This window comes from Rattus rattus, chromosome 9, assembly GCF_011064425.1.
Source record: "Rattus rattus isolate New Zealand chromosome 9, Rrattus_CSIRO_v1, whole genome shotgun sequence".
Classification (NCBI taxonomy): Eukaryota; Metazoa; Chordata; class Mammalia; order Rodentia; family Muridae; genus Rattus; species Rattus rattus.
The window spans coordinates 84,615,314-84,636,142 of NC_046162.1; the positions used below are offsets into that span (position 1 = coordinate 84,615,314).

General features: G+C 39.7%; 1 protein-coding gene across 1 annotated transcript in view; it reads left to right on the forward strand.

Moving 5' to 3' along the window:
• Brip1 (BRCA1 interacting protein C-terminal helicase 1) overlaps positions 1–20,829 on the forward strand; it is a 121,559-nt gene that overhangs the window by 49,911 nt on the left and 50,819 nt on the right. The window contains 2 exon segments of the mRNA XM_032914222.1: positions 100–240; positions 3,367–3,528. Of these exon segments, the coding sequence (XP_032770113.1) occupies positions 100–240; positions 3,367–3,528 (303 nt within the window).

Below are 20,829 nucleotides of genomic sequence, written 5' to 3' on the forward strand. Positions count from 1 at the left end.
TTGTCCTAAGTGCAACTTGTCTTGACCAGAACCAGCAATTAAATGGCTATGTTTAGCTTTTTAAGAAGATGATCTCATCTGTCTGGTGTTTCCCTGTAGGCCTTTTCAGATATTAATGACAAAGTACGGACCATTGTTCTAACATCAGGGACGCTCTCACCCCTGAAATCCTTTTCATCGGAGCTTGGTGTTACATTTAACATTCAACTGGAGGCCAACCATGTCATCAGTAACTCACAGGTGAGCTGTTTCGCTATATCTTATTGATGCTCTTAAGTCTTTTTACCTGAGTGTATATAATTCCATATAAATAAATTCTTACACGTAAACTCTAGTAGGAGAGTCACATGTTAGTTTTAGAGTAAAAGCAAATCTTGTCAGCTGCCTAACAGGCTGACAGGGTCCATAAAAGGAAGTCCTGACGCTGCCCTAGAAGCTTTATTGCCTTGGATTCATAACTGCTACAAATGCTTCCTTTGAGTACATTTTGTTTTTTCTACAGGACCTCAAGACAAGAAAATATTTGCTTTTCTACTATAGTTCCCACTTGTTATTATCTGTTTCTCCATTTCGTTAGACTGTAGTATATCCTTATTTTATTTATTCATTTTTTAAAAAATAATTTTGTGGGTCTACTTCATGGGCTTATGTGTGCTGTGGTCATGCAGATGCCTGCATGGGGCCAGAAGAGGAATCCCTGGAACTAGAGGTGCAGGCAGTTATGAGCCAGATCATGTGGGTGCTGAGAACCAAGCTCAGGTCCTTTGTATGAGCGAGCGGTACATAGTCTTAATCAGTGAGCCATCCTCAATCACCATTTTGTTTTGTTTTGTTTTCTTTAGACAGCGTCTTTTATGGCCCACGTTAACAGCAAACTTGCTATGTGGTCAAGGGTGACTCCTGATCTTGCCACCACTTCTTAAACGCTGACTTGTAGGTTTGAGCCAGTACTTCTGGCTCTGTTTGTTTTCATGAGTAATTTAAAGTGTTAGCTACTTATTTAACATCATACTTATGTACCCAACATGGTTCTAGTTCTTTGTAAATATGTGTGTGTGTGTGTATGTGTATACATACATACATACATACATACATACATACATACATACATAAATACATACATATAGGTTTACTTGTGGGGACATTTTAGTTGCTTGAAAACAAGCTGACATTTGATGGTTGATTTTTGATGGTCTTTTTGTGATTGGCTCTTTTTGTTTTGTTTCATTTTTGTTTTATACTTGGCATAACATTTTGAAAGTTTGTTAGTACTGTAGATAATGTCTTTAGTGTTTATCTGCAGCAACATGTATCACATTTTCTTTTTCCTTTTTTTTTTTTCGGAGCTGGGGACCGAACCCAGGGCCTTGCGCTTCCTAGGCAAGCGCTCTACCACTGAGCTAAATCCCCAACCCCTCACATTTTCTTTTTATGCAGCATAATACATCACTGTATAACTATGCCAAAATTTGTTTAGCTATCTGTCTTTTGATTTTTCTTAACTTTTTCTTTAGAAAAATTATAAATTTTAAGGCTGGAGAGATACAGTTCGGCAGTCAAGAGTACTTACTGCTTTTTCAGAGGACCCAGGTTTAGTTCCCGGCATCCACATTGGGTTCACAGGGGCCTGTAACTCCAGCTACAAAGGGATCTGATACTCTGGCCTTCTGGAACCTACACATAAAAGTCTAAGAAATTAAAAATAGTAAAAACTAATATTTTAATAATTATAAATTTAAGAAAAGTTGAAATAATAGCGTTGAATACCATTTTTTGTTTCTATCCATTGGTTGTTAGCATTTAATAATCTTTGGTTTTCTCTCCCTTCTTCCTTTATATGTGTCTGTAGATGTCAATGGAGAGAGAAAATACATTGTCTACAGAGAGTAGGAGGTGGGATGCATCCTCTGCTAAGGGTTGTGAGGGAGCAGTATTTCCTCAGGCAAAACAAACCCATCAGTATATGAGGGTTCAGTGTCCATCCCAACTTCAGGGCTTACTTCTTTCTGACCAGGGCCCTTCCAGGATGGCCATACATCTGTTTTGTTATGGCTGCCAATCCTGCAATGAGGACTTGGATTTGATTTTGACAACTGGATCTTTCTGGCTGAGGGAGAGAAGACTGTCCTTCAGACACACTTAGAAACTTTTCAATTGTTTGTGGTCATCTGGAACAAGTTAATTTTATCACCAAACTTATTCTTCTCCGAAGATGCAAGGAGCGAAAGCCAGCATCCTCGCTTTCTTGACTCTCTACAAATTGTTAAAAATTTTATGTGTAGAGTTATTAAATTCCCTGTTCCTCACAGGAGGTGAGTCAGGAACATCAAACATGTTCATCTCAGTAAGTTCTTTAAATAGTACATACGTCTCGGGCTCTCTGTGTAACCAGCAGAGTCCTTAGTAACTGTGAGTTTCATTGAGTTAGTTAGCCACCTTCAGTCATGGCAAGCCCACTAGAGAAATTCATCCTTAAAATTGTGTTTCTATGTGACTACTCCTGGTGTTGTAATCTGTATGAATCGTGGTTTTTCTAAAGGGAGAAAATTGCTAAAAATGAATATGTATTTTAAAGGGGGATTTACAAATTGGCTTCCTGATATGGTCTAGGTAGTCTCACAATAGCCATGCCACACGAGAGACTGAGAATCTGTAGTTGCTCAGTCCACGAGGCTGGGTGTCTTCACAGTCCCAATCTGGAGCTGAAGGCCTAGGGAGTTCCTGGATAGCTGCTGGTTTTAGGTCTATATTGGAAGCTCAGAGAACCTGGTTTTAATATCAGTGAAGGGATGGGACAGCAGCAGGATAGGCGAACTCGCCAACAAGATTGAAGGCAAACAGGCAAAAACCATGTTTGCTTTTTAATCTGGGCTGCCACCAGAAATTGTCATTCACACACTTAGGTTGGGTCTTCCTGCTTCACATAATCTGACCAAGCAAGTCCTTCACGGCAGTGCCCAGCAGTTTGTGTATTAGCTAATTCCAGATTAGTCAAGTAGCTAAGCAAGATTAACCATCACATGTACTGTGTTTTAAATTGCATGTGATAGTATTTTGCCTGGATGTGTAAGTGTGTCCCGTGCCTGCAGAGGCCAAAAGGGCATGGGATCCCTTGGAGCTGGAGTTCCTGGTAGTTATGTCTTTGTAGTTACTGTAAGGATACAATATTATTCAAAAGTTACAGTATTTGATTTAGGATCCGTACCAACCTAATTGTATTCAATTAATTAAATGCACTAAAGAAAATTTCTAGTTTCAAAGTAAATTTCTGCTGTTTGATCATCTTTTTCTATAAATCACTCAATTAAATCTTAATTTTCCTGCTTTATTTAGACATAACTCTAATAGTAAAATATTCACCTGTAGGTTTGGGTTGGTACTGTTGGCTCAGGCCCGAAGGGTCGGAACCTCTGCGCTACCTTCCAGCACACTGAGACATTCGCGTTCCAGGACGAGGTGGGCACGCTTCTGCTGGCCGTGTGCCAGACGGTGAGCCAAGGAATTTTGTGCTTTCTGCCGTCTTACAAGGTAAGGAATTGTTTATTGTTTTGGGGGGTTGGGTTTTTTCTTTTTCTTCCTTTTTTTTTTTTTTTTGTGCTTCTAAAATAGATATCAGATTACCATGATAAACTCCCTAGAGTGAGAAACAACAAGATAATTATAATTCTTCCAGTATCGTGTTATTTTACTTATGACGATTGTTGCCTGATTATCTTATTACTGCTTCACTTAAAATTCTCACATAACTTAGGAAAGATGAGATCTTTTTTGTTTTGCTATAAAAATGTTAGTTATATAAGAGGACTGACTGTTCATTTGTGATTTCTATTACTGGGAATTTGTTATTTTCATAGGTGAAGGAGAGAGGAGTATGCTTTTTGACTTTAGTAAGTGAATCTAAGTGATCTTTGTTGCCCGTTATTTTGCTTCATGCATCTGGCCAGAGGTAGTTGTAATGCTTTTTCCTCCTCCCCAGTCTTCGTTATGCTGGGCGGTCAGTCCCAGAGCTTGGTGCACGCGAGGCACGGATTGCTCCGTGGAGCTACATCCAGGGCTTTCAGCCTTCAAGTCTCCTGATCTAACATGGATCCTTTGTCTTCGCTGTACAGTGGGATCGTAGTGGTTTAAGATCAACTCTTTCAATGTCTGTGCTTTGGTTGAAGAATTTACTCTGTTTATACATAAAGATTTACTATCAAGAAGGGAGCTCTGCATTTTGTTTTGTTTTTCCCTGAGAAACGGTCTTTGTATCCCTGGCTATCCTGAACTGTGTAGACCAGGATGGCCTCATACTCACAGAGGTCTGCCTACCTCTGCCTCTCTAACGCGCCGCCACCACCTCTGCCACCGTGCACAGTTGCTCCTGCCGTTTCTCTTTTCTCTTTCCCTAGCTGTTTCCCCATCATTGGCGGTGTTTTCTTTTGTACTGACAGGCAGTGATTTCCTTCTTGTTTCGTCTCGTGTATATTTCCAGTAACTTTTTGGATTTATTTTACGCATATGAATGTTTTGTCTGTGTGTGTATCTGCGCATTGCACGTGTGTCTGGAGCCAAGAAGAGGGCACCAGTGTTTTGACTGCTCTTCTATGGTTGGCAGCCTGGATATAACCCATAACTTTCAGAACCCTTTTCTAATAGTGGGACTGACGACAGAGTGATGTCTTCTTTCAGCTTTAGTACAACAGAATACCACGTAAGGCATGACTTAAACAGCACAGATGGATTTTCTCTTAGTCTGGGAGGCTTGAAACCCAAGATCAGGTACTGGCCAGTATATTTTCTTCAGAAATGCCTCTCCTAGACTTATGATGGCCACCCTTTTGCTGGTTCTTACACAGAACTTATTCTGTGCTTTAATATCCCTGGTATTTCTTAGTGTACAAATTTCAGCCTTTTAATATCAGTTAAATCTAGTAGCATCCACCCTGAAGAACTCACTGTAAGTGGCTTGGTGTCTAAAGATACAATCACATTCTGAGGTAGTGGGGATTCAGGCTTCCCTGTGGAGAAAAACCCTGGAGGTGGGGGCTGTAAATGCCTTGTGTTGCAATTATGGTAGGTCACTTTAGGTGCCTATTGTCAAAACTCATTAAGCTTAATATGAATGCATTTTCTTTCTTTTTTTTTTTAGCTTTATGTATTTATTATATGAGTACACTGCAGCTGTCTTCAGACTCACCAGAAGAGGGCATCAGATCTCATTACAGATGGTTGTGAGCCACCATGTGGTTGCTGGGAATTGAACTCAGGACCTCTGGAAGAGCAGTCAGTGCTCTTAACCACTGAGCCATCTCTCTAGCCCATGAATTGCATTTTCTTTGTTTCTTTTTCTTTTACCAAGAGACAACTTGAATATTCATATTTTTTTCTTTTTTTATTTACATTTTAAATGTTATCCCCTTTCCCGATTTCCCCTCCAGAAACTCCCTATCCCATCCCCCTCCCCCTGCTTCTATGAGGGTGCACCCTCACCCACCTACCTACTCCCTCCCATTTCCCCGCCCTGACATTCCCTTACACTGGGGCATCGAGCCTTAACAGGAACAAGTGCCTCTCCTCACATTGATGCCCAACAAAGGCCATCCATTGCTACATATGCAGCTGGAGCCATAGGTCCATCCTTGTGTACTCTTGGGATGGTGGTTTAGTCCCTGGGAGCTCTGGGGAGTGGGGTCTGGTTGGTTGATATTGTTGTTCTTCTTAATGGGGTTGCAAACACCTTCAGCTCCTTCAGTCCTTTCTCTAACTCCTCCATATGGATGCATTTTCAAATATGTAAATTATATCTTTTTTGGGTTTATAATTTTGGCTATCCTAAAACTCACTCTGTAGACCAGGATGGCCTTGAACTCACAGAGATCCACCTGCCTCTGCCTCCCAAATGCTGGTATTAAAAGCATGTGCCACTACTGCCTGACTTAAATTATATCTTAAGAAATTGTTTTAAAATTGTAAAAGGTCAGCCCAAATATAACAAAGTTTTGTATTGTAAGCTTCATTACAGTGTGTTTATCTAGAAGGAATTTAAGGTTTTCTTACCTAGGGAGGGGATCTTTTTATTTCACAACACCTTCATTTACCTTACTAAGGTTAGATAGGGAAACCAACAATTCAGCAATACCTTTATCATTTCTCCTAGAAGAGTGTGTGGTCCGGGCTGGAGAGGCGGCCGGGAGTATGAGAGCACGAATTGCTTTTGTGGAGATGTGAGTTTGGTTCCCGGCACCCACACCGGCGGCTTACACTCACCTGTAACTCCCACTTCAGGGAATCTGGCATCCTGTTCCGAGCACAGACACCTGCAGTCATGTGCACATATCCACACATAGATATAATCAAAAATAAGATAAGTCTTAAGACATTAAATTTCTTTTAAAAAGGTGTATAAACAAATACATCCTTCATTAAAATAGCTCATATCTCAGTATTGATAAATAACAAAAAATAAAGTTTTTAGTATTATAATTTATAGATGTGAGTATAGCACAAAGTGAGCCTTAAAACTAAGGCCGAGACCTGATTATACAATTGATACGCCTCACTTCCAGGGAGGTCAGTCTTGTAGCTCACACTGCCAGGAGGCTCCTACTTCATGAAATGCAGTGCTGATACAGCACCTAGGAGACAAGCGGGGGTTTAGTGAGCAAAATAGGAGGAAGAATTGAAGTCATAGTAGGAAAGATTTTTAAATGACCAGTGTTTCTAAGTAGGGATTATGTCTATTGATGGCAGCTTTTCAGGATGCTATTAACATACTGATACTAAACACCATTCCATAACTGCGACACAATTGGAGCACCTAATAAAACACTATCCTGGTCTTTTATCTTGTGATGCAGAGTTATAAATCGCGTTTAATAGCAAGCATTGTGGACAGTGGAGAGGTCAGTAGCTGTGAGGAAGATGTGTTCCATGGAAGGAAGGCAGTGAGCGGCTGGGTCATCCCACTTGCTCCACCAGCCCAGCCGCACCCTACTGCAGACAGGCTGGTGACGTGACTGCTGGTGTTTTCTGTCTTAGCCATACTTAAAAGCACCCTTTATTTCTAAGCCATTTTAACCTCTTTTTCAAAAGGTTGTTTCGACTAACATTAACATTGATACCTTTGTTATAAATATACCCTTTAGTGTATATTTCCCAACCACTAAAAGTTCTAAAAACGTCAAACATTATAAGATTATAGTAGGGGTTGGGGATTTAGCTCAGCGGTAGAGCGCTTGTCTAGCAAGCACAAGGCCCTGGGTTCGGTCCCCAGCTCCAAAAAAAAAAAAAAAAAGATTATAGTAAAAACATTAAGGCTTTTCAGAGATGTAGAACAGGAAGAGGAAGGGCCAAGAGAGAAATGATGGCCCTACACTGTAGTTAAAAGGCGTGCTTCCCACTTACTTAGGAAGGCCTTTTGTATTACAAGGCTCAACAATTTAAATACTAATTTCTAGGATATCTCAGGTATCTAGGTATCTCAGAAGCATGGCGAGATGCCTGGGCTTCTCGTGGCCTAGGCAAGTTGCCATATATCATAAATACAATTCCCAAATAAAGATCAAAGTTAAGCTTATAAATATTGATTAAAAATCAGTTGTACTTGTAAGTTTTACCTTTAAGTACATTTTTCGTGTCATATAGTTGTATAGTTGACTCACAGTATGTTATTTCTTTTTCTGTGTAGGAATCTAAATGACATGCTAAAAATTAATTCATCGATAGGCATGTAAACTAAGAATTCAAGAAGCTTTGAGAGTTTGGTGTCATATTCATTCGTAACAATGTCTTGTGTTTTAAGCAAAGATGTTCCTTCTGCAATCACTATCATTTTGATCACTATTCGTTTTTTAATCAAAACCTTGAATTTTTTAAAATATAGAAAGCCTACTAATTACTTTTCCCTTTAATTTTTTTTTTTTTTAATCATCAATCTCTTGTTACCGTTTGAATGGAAATGTCTGTCACAGGCTCATGTGCTGAGCCCGTTTTCCAGTCACTGGGAATATTTCCAGAGATCTCGGGGAGGTGGAGCTTAGCTGGAGGAAGGAGATCATGCTGGCGCATGCGCACATGAGGCCAGGCAGCCTGTTGATCCATGAGCTAAAAGAAATCGTTCTCCTTTTACACCCTCTCAGGTATTTGAGTCGTGGCTTCATAAAAATAACTAATATAGAAAAGTGCTGTCAGAGATCCAGGCAGTTGCTTGACTGAATCTGATCTTTTTTTTTTTTTTTTTTTTTTAATCTTCTGAAGTTATTTCGTAGGAGACATTTGGAAGCAGCTCAATGAGCAATTGTAGAAGGTGCTTAGCAGACAGATTACCTAAGAGAACTAGGCAGAAATGGCTGTAAGAATTGGCCTAGAGGCCCTTTAAATTGTGTTCAAGATTTTTAAATATTTTTTCACATCCTGAGACTGTGTCTGATTATAACAACAGTGGAGAAATTAATTTGGTGAAAGAAATTTCAAGACAGAATTATTTTCAGGCTGTGGCATTTTTATTCCTGGGATCTTTTAGATAGGTTTACAATGAGAGTTCGAAGCAGAAAGTGTAGTAGAAAGATTTGAATAATACTCAGTTTGGTAGGGGTTGGAGATTTCCTCAGTGGTAGAGCACTTGCCTAGCAAGCTCGAGGCCCTGGGTTCGGTCCTCAGCTATAAAAAAAAAAAAAACCTCAGTTTGGTGAGAAAATGAACACATTTAAATTCATGAAAAGACGGCATGATTCTTGATTCCCACTGTAAACCAAGCTAAAAGTAGCTAGGGTCCAAGAAGTAGAAATTTCAACTCATCGGAAAAACTTTCTCGTAAGAAGACAGCTGCCTAAGAAAGCATCTTCTCTCCTCCGCCACACGCCCCTCAGAGGCCACTGCTCTCATGGCCCATGGGGCAGCTACTGCTTGTCTGACAACAGATATTACTCCCTTCAGCTGCTGAGTTGATACTCATTTTGGAGACATACAAAATGCAAGAGTTCCGGGTCATTGTACGGATTGGCTCAGGACACCCCAAGACCAAGTTGTCAGCACAAAGATTTATTTGCCCTAGAGGGACAAAGTGCAGAAATAAGAGACAAAGACAGGAGCTAGAGGATGAGGGAGAAGGGGAAGGAAACTAGGGAGAGGGAGTAGAAGTATTTGTCCCAGAGTGGGACAAAGGACTGCCTCTGGACAGAGAGGAGGCAGACATGGCCTGAAGGCAAATGGCAGTTTATAAAAGTACAAGGGAAACCCTGTGTTAGGATGAGGTGTTTGATTTTGATTGGCATGTTAATCAGGTGAGCCAAAGTAGGCTTTTGATTGTTGGACTTCAATACTTTGATAGCAGGACCTTGGTAGGTGGCCGCAGGAGGAGGAAGTGACAAATAAGGGAATAGACCTTGGTGGTCAGCTTTAGGAATGTGGTTTGTAGCAAGGCAGAAAGAATCAGGAAGAAGGGCAAGGCCTGCCAGAGCCATGATTGCCATGCTCAGGCCAGCTAGCGTCCCTTTAGTCAGGAAGGCCTCTATACTTGTTTTTTTCTTGTGGTGCTGGGAATTGACCTTAAGCACTTGTGCTAGGCAAGTGTCCATCCAGTAAGCCCCACTTTGTCCTTTGAGACAGGTTTTTGCCCAAGTTGGCCTCGAACTTGTGATCCTCTTGCCTTTGTCTCCCAGATGCTAGGATTATAGGCATGAGCCACTATATCTGGCCTTTCCTACCCACCTATCTTTCAAAATAATTCCTGGAAAGTAAGGCAAATGTGAACAGAGTTGGGTCCCTTAAATAAGCTCTGAGGAGATATGTGTAGTTAAGAGTGAAATCTAAGCTATAGTGGAAACTCCAGGATTTTAGGAGATTCAAAGAACAAGCATATTTCCCAAAGATAGCCATGGGTGTAGCCAGCCCTAGCGGGAGGACAGATCATGTACAAGACATAGAATATGAAGTTTAACATTCGCCTTGCCAGATTTCACAGCCCTGTTGGAGTAACATTCTTTCTCCCTATGCCCAGATTCCTTCCATTTGTAGAATGAATTTTAACTCAGTATTATGTATGTTGATAGTATGGAACTTAGCTTTTAGAAATTGTATAAGCACTTGTAGCTAAGAGTTTGACCTGACTTTCAGGGGAAACTGAATTTGGATTTTGAACAATGTTGGAACTGTTAAGACTCTGCAGTCCCTTGGGGATGAACTAATTGCATTTTGCATTATGACATAGCCATGAGCCTTTGAGGAATGGGAGAGGAATGTTGTGATGCTTAAGTGAATTTCCCCTAAAGGCACATGTCTTGGACAGTTGGTCTCCAGTTGGAGATGCAATTGTAGGTTTATGAAACATTAGGAGGTGGGGCCTAGTAGGTTCCTCTCTCCCTGTCTCTGTTTCCTTTCAGCTCTCATGCCACACATTCCTGTTGCCGTGATGTTCTGCCCAAGTGCATGAGACCAAGCAGACATTGATTAAACCTTCTGAAACCATAAACTATAAGCCAAAATAATTCCTCTTTTTAAACTGTCCTTTCAGCCATTTTGATCACAGCTGCACAAAGTAACAAGTAAAATCTTCTTTTAAAACGTTCTTTTACAGTGTAAATCCCAACCATATAATTCACTTGTTTAAAGTATAGAATTCTGGGCTGGAGTGATAGTTGAGTAGTTAAAGTGCTTACTGCTGTTTTAAAAGACCTGGGTTCCATTCTCAGCACCTATATCAGGAGAATACGGTGCTCTCTGTCCTTGTCAGGCACTCGTATGCATGTGGTGTACATAAACTTATGCAGGCACAAACACGTGAATGTAAGAATAAATCACCAAGACTGGAGCTACATCTCAGTGATTAAGAGAACCTATTGCCCTTGCACAGGACCTGGGTTTTGTAACTCAAGTTCCAGAGGATCTGATGCCTTCTTCTGACCTCCATGAACACCAGACACTCTATGGTTCATAGATGTACATGCAGGGAAAACATTCATACACGTAAAAATAAGTCTGAAAGATAAAGTGTAGAATTCAGTAATTACTAATACAAAATTGTGAGCCATCACCACTATCTAATCACAAAGTAAATTTTCTTACTACAAAAAGAAATCCCTTACAATCACTAGCAGTTCTAATTCCAGCTTCCGGTCCCTGTAAATATTCTCCTGTTTTCTGCTTTAGCCGAACTGCCCTCTGGCATTTTCAGATAAGTGTAATTATATAGCATGTGGCCTCACATGTTTGGATTCGTGACTTACGTGTTTGCAGAGTTCTTTGTAGTAGAGTATCAATGCATTTTTAGTGGCTGAATGATGCTTTATTCCTTCGACTTGTTCAGGACTGTAGCTATATAGCACAGTAGTAGAGCACTTGCCAAGTTTCAGTGTATTTGTATTTTGAACATTAAATGAATCCTTTGTAAACATTACGTAGTTTGATTTTTTAAAAATTTATTCTCCCAATCTCTGTTGGGCATTGATAACACCATTTGCTCCTTGTTTTCTTTGTTTCTTTTTCCTTCTGTTCCTCCATTACTACTTTTTGTGCTAACTAGCTGCTCTCTAGTGTGCCAGGTAAACTTTTCTTACTCTGTTTGTTTGCGTGTTTGTTTGTTTGTTGATACAGGGTTTCTCCGTGTAGTCCTGGCTGTCCTGAAATTCACTCTGTAGACCAGGCTAGCCTAAAACTCCACCTCCCTCTCGATCCTGAGTGCTGGGATCAGCACTGCCAGGCCAAGTAAACTTTTCTAATGTGTCATTTCCATTTCTTTGGCTTTGTTTCTTTCCTGTTTGTTTAAGACTAGCTTTCCTTGTATAATTCTGATCAGTTGCAACAGTCTATGTAGATTTGTCTGTTCTTAGGGAAGGCCTCTGACTCAGCTTCCCAGAGTCTGGGATAAGAGGCTTGTACCCACACTCAAACCCTTGGGTTTTTTTGTTTTGTTTTGGTTTTGGTTTTGGTTTTATTTTGGGGATTGTTTGTTTATTTGTCTGTATGTTTTTTTAGACAGAGTCTTACTATGAATCCCTGGGCATCCTGGAATTCACTCTGTAGACCAGGCTAGCCTCAAACTCACAGAGATCTGTCTACTTCTGCCTCTTAAGTACTAGTACTAAAGGCATGTGCCACCACCACCTGGCTAAACTTTTGGTTTTTGTTTTGTTTTATTAGTATGTGTATGTGTGTATGTCTGTCTTTTTGTGTACGTGCACTCAGGCATGTATGCATGTGACTGTATCACCTTAAAATTTAATGATAGTTTATATTAATACTAATTTATTTTCAGTAATATGCAAAGGCTTTGATTCTATGAGCTATGTTCTATCCCACTTACTTGTATATTACTATTATAGAAATCAGTATAATTACAGACTAAATTACCTTACACTGCCTATTAAGTTTACTTAAGTACTAATCTGTGCCAGTGCTTTTAAATTCTTTTTGTTTTGCTTTGTTTTTGTTGTTGATTTGGGGATTTGTTTGTTTGTTTTTGAGAAGGTCTCATCATGTAGCCCTGGCAGTCCTGGAGTTTTCCTCATAGATCAAGCTGGCCTCAAATTCTGAGAGATCTGCCTGCCTCTCTTCCTGAGTGTTAGGATTAAAGGTGTGCACTACCACACCTGGCTGCTTTTTAATTCTTAATGTGGACTTGAGTTTCTCTGTAAAGTCTCTTGATCCAGGGTCTCAGATATGTTGTACACTCCCAGGGCACTACTCCCCAGTCCTAAAGTGGACTCTGGAGAGTCAGTCTTGTGGCAGTAGTTGAGAGCTGCTGCACTGGAGCCCTTCTGCAGTGGTGGGTGTATGGAAGAGGAGCAGCATGTGGCCTTTCATTATGTCATTTACTTGGACCATGATCGCATGCTGAAACCTTCCACGTGTTTCAGTATTCTTCACTGATCTCATTAAATGACACAGGAAGTCTGGAGGAAGCTGGATTTTAGGTAATTTTCCCTCCATCATGCAGGGTCTTCCTCACTAGTGGACTGCCCTTAGTTTGGGGGATGCTTCAAGCCTCTTTAAAATGACTACTTCCCCCTTTCTTGCCAGGAACAGGAAGGTTTTTCTTGGCTCTTTATTTTTAGAACTGTGGGGTTACTGGAAGTAATAGCTTCACAAATGTGAGAGCCTTCCCAGACTACAGCCCCCAGAGTGTCTTGCTTTCAGTCTACATTTGACTCCAGTAGTTTCTCAAATCATCTTTCAGTTGTTCCTGTCAGCTTATGCTTTTAGTTTATTGCCCTACTAAACACAGCCCAGTGGCAGTGCTCTGTATGTGCCTTTTATGTAGTTTCAGGATAGCGATTAGGTCTGTGACCCTAGTTCTCAATTGGTATCCACTAAAAATTATTGATTTTTTAATTTGTTTAGCTTTTTTCTTATTGTAAGGCAGGAAGTGATGACTTCCAAGTTCTTTATATCGTGGAGCTGAATTTATAAATCCTAATTTTATCTTTGGATTATTTTTTTCAGTCGAATTTCATAATGTTCATCTAGTTTACTTGAAAGATCAGGCAAGTACACTTACTTAGGCATACAGCACAGTGATTAAATTTATCGAATGTACTTACTGTCCTTTCAATGAGATTTAACACTGACCATGTAACAGACAAGAATGTCTGAATTAAAATTTCCTTCAGAGAAATATTAGGGACCAGACTGAAATATAAAAGGAGAGATTGTATTGGTTTTCTGTTGTTTCGTAGCAAACAACCACTAGCTTAGTACTTTAAAACAATGTATATTTTCTCTGAGTCAGGGGTCTGGGCAAGGCATAGCTATATTCTTCTCAGTATATCAAAAGTCCATGTACCAGAGGTCAGCTGGAGAAGTAGTCTCAAGAAGTTTGATTGGGGAAGAGTATCTATCACAAGGCTTAATCTTTTGATGTAGAATCAATGTGGAATAATGGTTCGTTGCTACGATAATGAGAGTGATAAGTGAATGCACTTTTGAGGTGTTAGATAACAAAAGCTAACAGAACAGTTAAATGTTTATTCAAACAGGAACGGGCAGATGTTCGTTTGTCTGTAACCCAGGTCTCTCTTTGTCTTGTTTTGTCTGACAGTCTTGATTCAGGGCCCAGGATGTCTAGGCTCAGCAGACAGTTCATGCAGCCTGGCTTCCTAATCCTCCCGCTATGGCTGCTGCGGTGCTGACATTTCAGGCCCACACCACCTCGGTCTTTCTTAGAGCATTTGAAATGAGAGATATTTTACAACTACAAACTAAAATCTTCTGCAGTTCATATCATTGACCAGTATATCTTAATTCCATATATTAATATCTTTTCTATTCTTCTTCTTTTTTTTTTTTTTCTTTTCTTTTTTTCGGAGCTGGGGACCGAACCCAGGGCCTTGCGCTTGCTAGGCAAGCGCCCTACTGCTGAGCTAAATCCCCAACTCCTATCTTTTCTATTCTAAGAAAGAACTCTTAATATTTTAATTGGATCTCTTTGAAATAACCAATTATTTACATTGAGAACTCTGTGTATATTACTTCCTGAAAACTCTAATTTTATATCTTTTCTCTTTAATTTTTTGAGGAAATAATTTTTGGTTGCATGCTTTGGAGTTTGCTAAGCCCTATTAAAGATTCAAACATGTATTACTGGGCATGGCAGTAATCCCAGCCTTTAATCCCAGCATTTGGGAGGCAGAGACATGTGGAGTCTGCGTTAAAGGCCAGTTTGGTCCATGTTCCAAGGTCTAGGACAGCCAAGAATACATAGAGAAACCTTGCATCGAAAAAAATTTAAAAAGATTCAAACATGAGCCAGTTACTACAGTGGCTATCTGTGTTGTTGCACCCAGCTCAGAGTAAGGAGGACCAGGGCATTTCCACTTGTGGATGTGGGGACATGTGCGCCCATGTTTTGCTGTCATGACCGATACCTAAGAGAAACCATTAGAAGGAGGTGAGATGTGTTTGTGTTCATGGTTTCAGAGGGTTCAGTCCATAGTTGGCCTTCTGCATTGTTTTGGGGTCTCAGGGCACATAGAAACAGAAAAAGTCATAGCAGAGGAAAGCTGTTCACCTTGTGGCAGCCAGGAGGCAAAGAAGAAATGTTAGATTGTCATGGCTCTCTGCCTCCTTCTATTAGACGGTATGACCCATATTTAGGGTGGGTCTTCCTACCTTAATTATGACTCTGTACGCACCCCCACAGTCGTGCTGAAAGATAGGCTCTACTAATCCAAGCATCTTGCAGGCATCTTGGGGAATAGGGAGGATAGCATCAGCAGAATCACAGGAAGTATTTTTAATTTAAAAATTATGTGTGTGTTTGTGTGTACACACATATGCATGATATGTATGTATGAGTTCATACACCACGTCATATATGTGGAGTTCAAGGATAACTTTTGTAGAGTCTTTTATCTCCTTCTCCCCTACATGTGTTCTAGAGATCATACTTGGGTCACCAGGCTTATGTCACAAGTGTCTTCACCTGGCCTGCCATCTCTCCAGCCCAGAGATTTGTAGATTTTTGTTTTGTTTTGTTTGATGGGGTTTCTCTATGTAGCCCTAGCTGTCCTGGAATTCACTCTGTAGACCAAGCTGTCCTTGAACTCACAGATCTGCCTACCTCTACCTCCTGAGGACTGGGATTAAAGATATGTGCCACCAGCACCCTGTCCACAGAGAGCTTTTATAGTTGCAGTGAAAAGGGGGGAATACTGGAGGGGAGATGCAGATTTTCATAAAAGAAGCACAGAAGGAAGTCTAAGCTTTCAAAGCAGACATTTCCATGGTAAACATTTGTCCTGTACTCTAACGTGGATTACTTTGTAAGAGTAAACGTAAGGGCATTATTTTAAATTCTTCCCCTCCACATTGCTTTCAGAGCTCGCTGAAGTTACTAGAAACTGCAAGTTTTATGAAGAATGTCATTCTTCCTCCAAGATAAATTTGACTTGATTCTGTTGTTTAACTTGGTACTACCACTGCCTTCGAACTCACTGAGAGATCATTTTTTATAGACTGAGTGGGTTGAAGACTTTAAACTCTTTTTATAGATGGAAAGATTCCATTGAGTAATTTTGAAAAGAAATTTTATGGTGCCAAAAGAAGCTTGGATCGTTTTCTTTTTGTTACAGACTTTGATGTTCCTTTACATTTTTATGACTAAGTTAGTTGCATGACCCATTTTCCTTGAATATCTTTTCATTCACCACTGAACGTTAGAGAAAGAATAAAATGCAGTCTTTCTGTTCAGTCTTTATTAAGATTTATTTTTTTCTATTTTTTTCTCAATTGATAAGATATAATTGCCCACCTAAACATACAAAGCCCTGTACACATCCATCCCTTAAGAACATTTATAACAACCTGTAAAGGTACAGCGTGGAATCTTAACATCAGCCTCCATGTTCTCTCTTTGTGTCGGCTTCTCTTTATTAAGACTTTTTATAACTATTGTTTAGCATTAAGTTTTTATGTTGAGAAATTTTCAATGCTGCTTGTTGTTTGCCATTTCCAAGTGAATCCAAAGGAGAAGCTAAATCACTACATCCAAGTTTTATTATTTTTATTTAGATGTTTGAAATTTCTGTAGCTAGAACGCCACTTCTTCTGTGTTAAGTAGAAGAAATCTGTATGGTGTTGGAACCTTGAGGTTGTGATATGGTGATTGTCCAGTTAGAGGTCAGGCATATGTAGCTGTTGAACTCATCTGCTGTCTAACCATGGATATTTGCACACATGTTCTTCCCTCTGATCACTAGAAAATAGGCGGGGAACGCATGTCACATTTTGGTGGATAATTCAAATAACTTGGTGTCTTAGGGTTTCTACTGCTGTGAAGAGACACCATGACCAAAGCAACTCTTACAGAGGAAAACATTAAACTGGGGCTGGCTTACAGGCTCTGAGGTTCAGTCCATTGTTACCATGGCAGGAAGCATGGCAGCATCTAGGCAGACATGGCGCTAGAGGAGCTGAGAGTTCTACATCTTGTTCTGAAGGCAAACGGTAGAAAACTGATTTCCAGACAGCTAGGAGGAAGGTCCTAAAGCCCACCCCTACAATGACACACTTCCTCCAACAAGGCCACACCTCCTAACAGTGCTATTCCCTGGGCCAAGCGTATTCAAACCACTACACTTGGTTAAGGAGTGGCCTCAGGTCCTCTAACCTTTCTTCCTGGCACTTTTCACCCAGGCTGCTTGGAACTTTGCTAAAACTTTATGACATCTGGGACCTCAACTTCCCATCTACTGAAGCTCTGCTTGTATGCTCTGTCCCCAGCCTGAGTTCTTACCCTGCTCTAGACCCAGACTTTCAACCAAAACTCTGAAGTGGGAACTAGGTCCTAGTTCCCTCACCTTGACCCTCATCTCCCACCCCCCAGTTCCCTTCCTTGAGGGTTGTCTGACTCATCTGGGTCTATTGGTGGTCACCAGTTGTTTGCTTGATTTCTTTCCCTTTTCTCCTTTTCTCTTTCTCAAATTCTTTTTCCTTTCCCCTCATTCTTTAAATTCTCTTCTCTTGCTTCTTTTCCTTCCCCTTCCCTCCCTCTTTTCTTCTCATTGTTTTGTTACTGTTGTTGCTACTGGATATATATTTTGATTATTAAGCCATTAGTGGATATAACTTTTTCCTTTCAAATCTATAAGTTGTTTCTGGTCAGTAAAAAATCTCTTTGTTTCCTTCCTTTAGATCATTGTTAGCATATGGAAACACCACAGATGTTTTTCTTTCATTGTGTGTATGGGCCAGAACTCAAGACTTTGTACATATTAGGCAGCCAGACTTTACCTCTGCCTACCTTTCATCCCTATACTACAAATTTCTACAAATTGATTTTCTATCCTGCAACTTTGAATTTTTTATTACTTTTTAGCATTTTTTTTTTTGGCAGTGGTATTAGTTTTCTATGTATAACTGTTCTTAGCAAATAGTAACAACTCAGTTCTTCCTTTGAGGACTATGTCCTTGATGTCTTTTGTTTCTCCTGACTAAATACCTGACAAGGACTTCCATCACAGTGCTGAGTAAATGAGACAAGAATGGAAACCTCGTGTTGTTCCAGACAGTACCGATTTCTGTCACCTATATACTAGGTGTATATACCATAGCTGTGCTTTATTGTGCTGTGATGAATTCTTCCATGTCTATTTTGACAAGGATTTGTATCTTGAAAGGGTGTTGAATTTTGTCAGATGTTTTTTCCCTTATCTAATAAGATGTCCATGTGGTTATATTTGTCCTCTTGTCCGTTAAAATGATGTATCCTATCTGTGGATGTGTATATGTTGAGCCTCCCCTACTTCCCAAGATAATTCTATGATTTTGGTGGCTAATCTTCAACTTGCAATATTTTGTCCAAGAGTTTTAATTTTATGTGTATTAGTGATACTCATCTGTACTTTTAATGTATTTGGCTTTGTTGAGAGTTTATAAGTACTCCCTAACTATTTTTTTGTTGAAGGATTAGCATTAGTTTATTTTTAAATATTTGAGGAAGTTCAGCAATGAAGCCAGTGAATACCTGGGCTTTCCTTTTGATAGGACATGTTTGTCACCTAGTCAGTCTTCTTATTAGCTATAAATCTATCTGCTCAGATTTGTTCCTGTCTTCATAACTCGGTGTTAGTGTATTAAATGTGTCTGGGAGTTATTCATTTCTTCTAGGCATTTAACTGCAGACAATAGCCTCTTACATCCCTTTGATGATGCCATCAATTTTACCTCTGGTTTTGAGTCTTCTCTCTTTGTAAATTAATCAATCTAAAGTTTTATTTATTTTATTTATCTTTTCAACATCTCAGTTTTTGTTCTGTTGATTTTCTTTCATAGTCTCTATTTCATTCATGTCTATGGTTTTTTTTTGTTTTGTTTTGTTTTCTTTTCTTTTTTTCAGAGCTGGGGACCGAACCCAGGGCCTTGCGCTTGCTAGGCAAGCGCTCTACCACTGAGCTAAATCCCCAACCCCCATGTTTATGTTTTTTTAAGAACCATTCACTCTATTTTATTAAAACAATTTTTAGTTCACATGTAATCTAACAGGGAGTGTTCCAAAGTCATTTGTGTCCTGATCACTATTATTTTCTTCTACTAACTTTGTACTTAATATGCTTATTAAACCAATAAATATGCTCCTGTTAAGCAGTGTTTAATTACTCATGGATTAAACTGTCTTCCAAGCCCCCACATCCAACCTTTTATTTGTTTTCCTTTTCTTCTTTGTGTAGATATTTATTGCTATAAGTTTGTTCTCAGGATTTTTTCTCTGTCCCATAAGTTTTAGTTTGCTGTGTTCTCATTTTTGTTTGCCTTGTTATTTTTAAATTTCCCCTTTAATTTCTTCATTGACCCATTGGTTGCTCAGCAGCAATCTTAAAATTCTGATATTTGTGAATTTTTCAAAACTTATCCTATTATTGAGTCCCAGCTTCTTATCTCTGTGGCTGGGAGAGATCCTTCTTGATTTAATTCCATTCTTCTAAAATTGGCTAATGCTTATTTTTCACCCTGATATAATTTGTCCTAGGGAGTTTGGGAACTGTGTGTATTCTGTTAATAGCCTGATGTTCATTAATTCTCTATCTGGATGATCTGTGCATTACGGAGGGTTAAGTTCCCTGCTGACATTGGATTGAAAGCTGTCTCTCATTCTGTTCTTTAAATACAATATATGTGTTTATATATACATGCATATGCATTTATTTTTTAAGACTGTGTTCCACGTACACTGGCTTCCAGCTTACAGTAAATTACGATATAGCCAAGGATAATAGTGTATTTATAGCCCCCTGCCTCTGCCATCCAGGCAATAAGATAAGTACCATCATCCCTAATTTATCCAGCTTTACCTTTTTATCTATCTAATTTTGGATGAAAACACACACACACACACACACACACACACACACACACATCTGTCTCCTTTTATAATATTTTTTAAAAATCTTATTTTTGAGATTATATTACAATTATATCATTTTCTTCTTCCCTATCCTCTCTTCAACCCTTTCTACACTCTCCCACTTGCTATCTCTCAAATTCATGGCATTTTTATTAATTGTTGATATGTGCATGTATATTTCTATGTATAACCGGCTCAAGCTGTATATTTTTCATTTTATCTGAGTTTTCAGAGCTGACCATTTGATATTGGATAACCCGTTAGTGTGCTCTTTCTTAAGAAAGTATTTCTCTCACTCTCAGCATTCTTTAGTTGCATGTAGTTCTTTGTTTGGAGTTGGGGCCTCCCCAGTCCGCTTTGGCACCCCTGTTCTTGTGTTTGTTAGCTTATACTAAGCATTCATGTTGGTGATCATTTATGGGTGTAGTTTCTGACATTCCTAGGAGTCACCATCTCAGGCACTCCCTGACTCCCTGGCTGCTCGCCTCATGGCATCTAAGAAGCAAAGACAAGGAAGGGAAGGGCTCAGGGGCCAGCGTGCTCTTCAAGGTCACAGGAGTGACCTACTTGCTTCAGCTAGGCCTTACTGCCTTTCATGCTGCCAACTGAGCCTTCAGCACCTGAGCGTTTGGGTGATGTGTGAGTTCCAGGAGGTTGGAACCTGCTGCTGTTGTTTTCTCATGTGTTCTCGTTGTTTTGCAGAAACGTCGTCTCTTCTCTTGCTGATCTCTCTTATGGTTTACGATTTTCTTTATTTGTATGATGCTTGACATGCTTCTCCTCCTGATTGTTATCATATGATATTTTTGGTGTTTTTTGTTATAATCTTCTAGATTGTAAGATGAGGCTTTTCTCGATTGTCTCTTTAGGCTGCACAGTGAAGGTTTGCAGCAGATTCAGCCTGACAGCATCTGACAGTCGTAACTCAGGAAACCCAGCAGCACTTGCTCTCACTGTTGCTTTCTCACCTACAGTCTGTGTTATTTCTCACACTGTGGCTAAACTGACTCTAA